Source organism: Etheostoma spectabile, chromosome 4, assembly GCF_008692095.1.
Source record: "Etheostoma spectabile isolate EspeVRDwgs_2016 chromosome 4, UIUC_Espe_1.0, whole genome shotgun sequence".
In the NCBI taxonomy this organism is placed as follows: Eukaryota; Metazoa; Chordata; class Actinopteri; order Perciformes; family Percidae; genus Etheostoma; species Etheostoma spectabile.
Window position 1 is genome coordinate 31,118,938 of NC_045736.1, and position 2,254 is coordinate 31,121,191.

The 2,254-nt window shown below is 38.4% G+C and overlaps 1 protein-coding gene across 1 annotated transcript in view; it reads left to right on the forward strand.

Moving 5' to 3' along the window:
* The window catches only part of LOC116687971 (protein-glutamine gamma-glutamyltransferase 5), an 84,194-nt gene that overhangs the window by 26,704 nt on the left and 55,236 nt on the right, over positions 1-2,254 (forward strand). Inside the window, exon 7 of the mRNA XM_032513715.1 lies at positions 335-470. Coding sequence (XP_032369606.1) covers positions 335-470 — 136 coding nt within the window. The remainder of the gene's footprint in view (positions 1-334; positions 471-2,254) is intronic.

A 2,254-nucleotide genomic window follows, 5' to 3' on the forward strand; every position in this document is an offset into this window, starting at 1 on the left:
ATTTGCAGTAAATTTGTTCAATTTCTGTATAGGCGACAAAACTTTTGTCTTGCCAAAACCGTACTTTAAGTGTCACAACCCTTAATGTAGGGTTGTGACACTGTGATTGGCCCTTGCAATTTGTGTATGATGCTGATTGGTCAAGCAGGAACGGCTCCAACAGCTGATTAGAATTAGGTAAAGCATTGATTAAGAGTGAGGTCTTCGTGAAAGATTTACTCTGAGATAGATTTCAATCAGGAGAGGCTAGTTGCTGACTACCAAAATAAAACCGGTCACAGAACAAAATACGCAACCATAACATCTACCTCAGATCTTTTATGTTTGATTCTAGTGATGCGCCTGCTGGGCATCCCCTGCCGCGTGGTCACTAACTACGAGTCAGCCCACGACAACGACCGGAGCCTGACCATCGACGTGTACCACGCCGACTTCGGCGTCAGAGAGAAACCATCCCAAGACAGCGTTTGGTGAGATACATAGATCAAAGATCATATCTTACATACAGCACTTCAATGCATGTCCATCATAATTCAAATCTATAGCACAGTTCTTCTCAAGTTCGTCATGCTTTATTCAACAAACGTTTTTTTCCAAATTGATTTCACCATGGGGGGTTGGGGGGGGAGGGGTGTCTGAGATTGTTTCCTGTTATATTTTACCATTTGATACCATATATACAAAACATTACCATCATCCTCTTCTTCAAAAATAAGATTTACAAAATATAATTGCTCTTTGTTAATGCAAAAGATTTTTATGACCATAAATACTGATTTTCTACAGGCATGTGAAAAGGACATAGATGCTTTTTGTACCCATCTACTATCCCAACCTTCACACTAGAATGGTATTTTACACTGTGCTGTTTGAGAACAATGCTGTCCTGCTACATGAGTCATTTTAAAGTAAGCTGGTTAGCAGCGTGCAATGCTGTCTGCCACTGCCGAGGTCGGATGTTCTCAAAATCTACAGTGGCATTGAAGGATACACTTCTTTCAAGTCTTTGCCGATGTAATATTCACATTCAAACACATGTTGAATGAGTTGGTTGCTGAAGTCTTCCTCCCGTTACAGTCCTACAGTCCTCGTTCTGTAGCTAATACAAGGCTTTACAGTCTGTATGGAGAAGAAATGCAATTCCAGCCCCCAATGGCTCTTTTATTGTATGTATGACATATGTAGATTGCACATGATATTACTATAAAAATCAAAAACTTTTAATACCACAGTTCATGTGTAAGAACCTTTGACTTTAAATGTGTCTTTTTTGAACAAAAATAAACTATAAGCCCATATTTACACGTCCAGCAGTCACAGCGCAACATTAGCATTCATTTGGAGGCATTTAGTGTTCACCTAATGAATATAAGTTCAATATTTACTCTCTGGTTTGGTCTCCACCAGTGATAAGTACTCTAGTCCTGGATTCTGACTTGGACCCGAGTCAGACTCAAGTCTGGTGGTTTATATAGGTCACATCAAAGTGAACATTAGCGTCTGGCAACATGGTTGGATGCTCGATCTCAACCTGGCAACTATGTGAACTTCAAATCTGGGGAGAAGGGGCCTGGGAGACGTCTCTGTCCAGTATTTTGAATTTTAAACTATTTTAAATGCTAGCTGTCAGTGTTACACATTGCACTTTAAGTGTCCCATTATGCTGAAGATACTTTTTCTGAGCCTTCACATCAAGTGAGAAGAGCATTGTACTCCAATATCAGAAAACAATATTAGTAAAATACTGTGAGTGTGATATTGTTTGTGGTATTCACTATGTTGGGTCCTTTGATTTTTCCTTTTAGAGTATATATACCTCTAAATACGAGCCAAAGAGTAACACAATGTGGTCTATTGAGACTAGAAATATGAGCATTGAGAATATTTTGACAAAACAAAAAATCCAGTTCTGCAGAATTCTAATGTTTTAGTTTGGGTGGTTTATGTTGTGCTGTATTCCAGGAAAAACCTTTTTCACAAAGTCAACATTTTAGGTTTGTTCGTCTTCTGTGAATTAGAATCAACCTGGTAAACAACCTGGAAACGTAGAGAAACTTTTGCATATTCATATGCTCCAGATGTTTTATTTAGGGAGGAGTATGTCTCATTTTTAGGTAATAGAACATTTTTGGAAAAAAACACATTATTATAAATTATACTGTATCAGCCCCCCCATCATATCACTTGTCTGCTGGTCAACTTTCTTATTGGCTATATTAGCCCTCATACATAACCTGGACTATGGTCATAACAT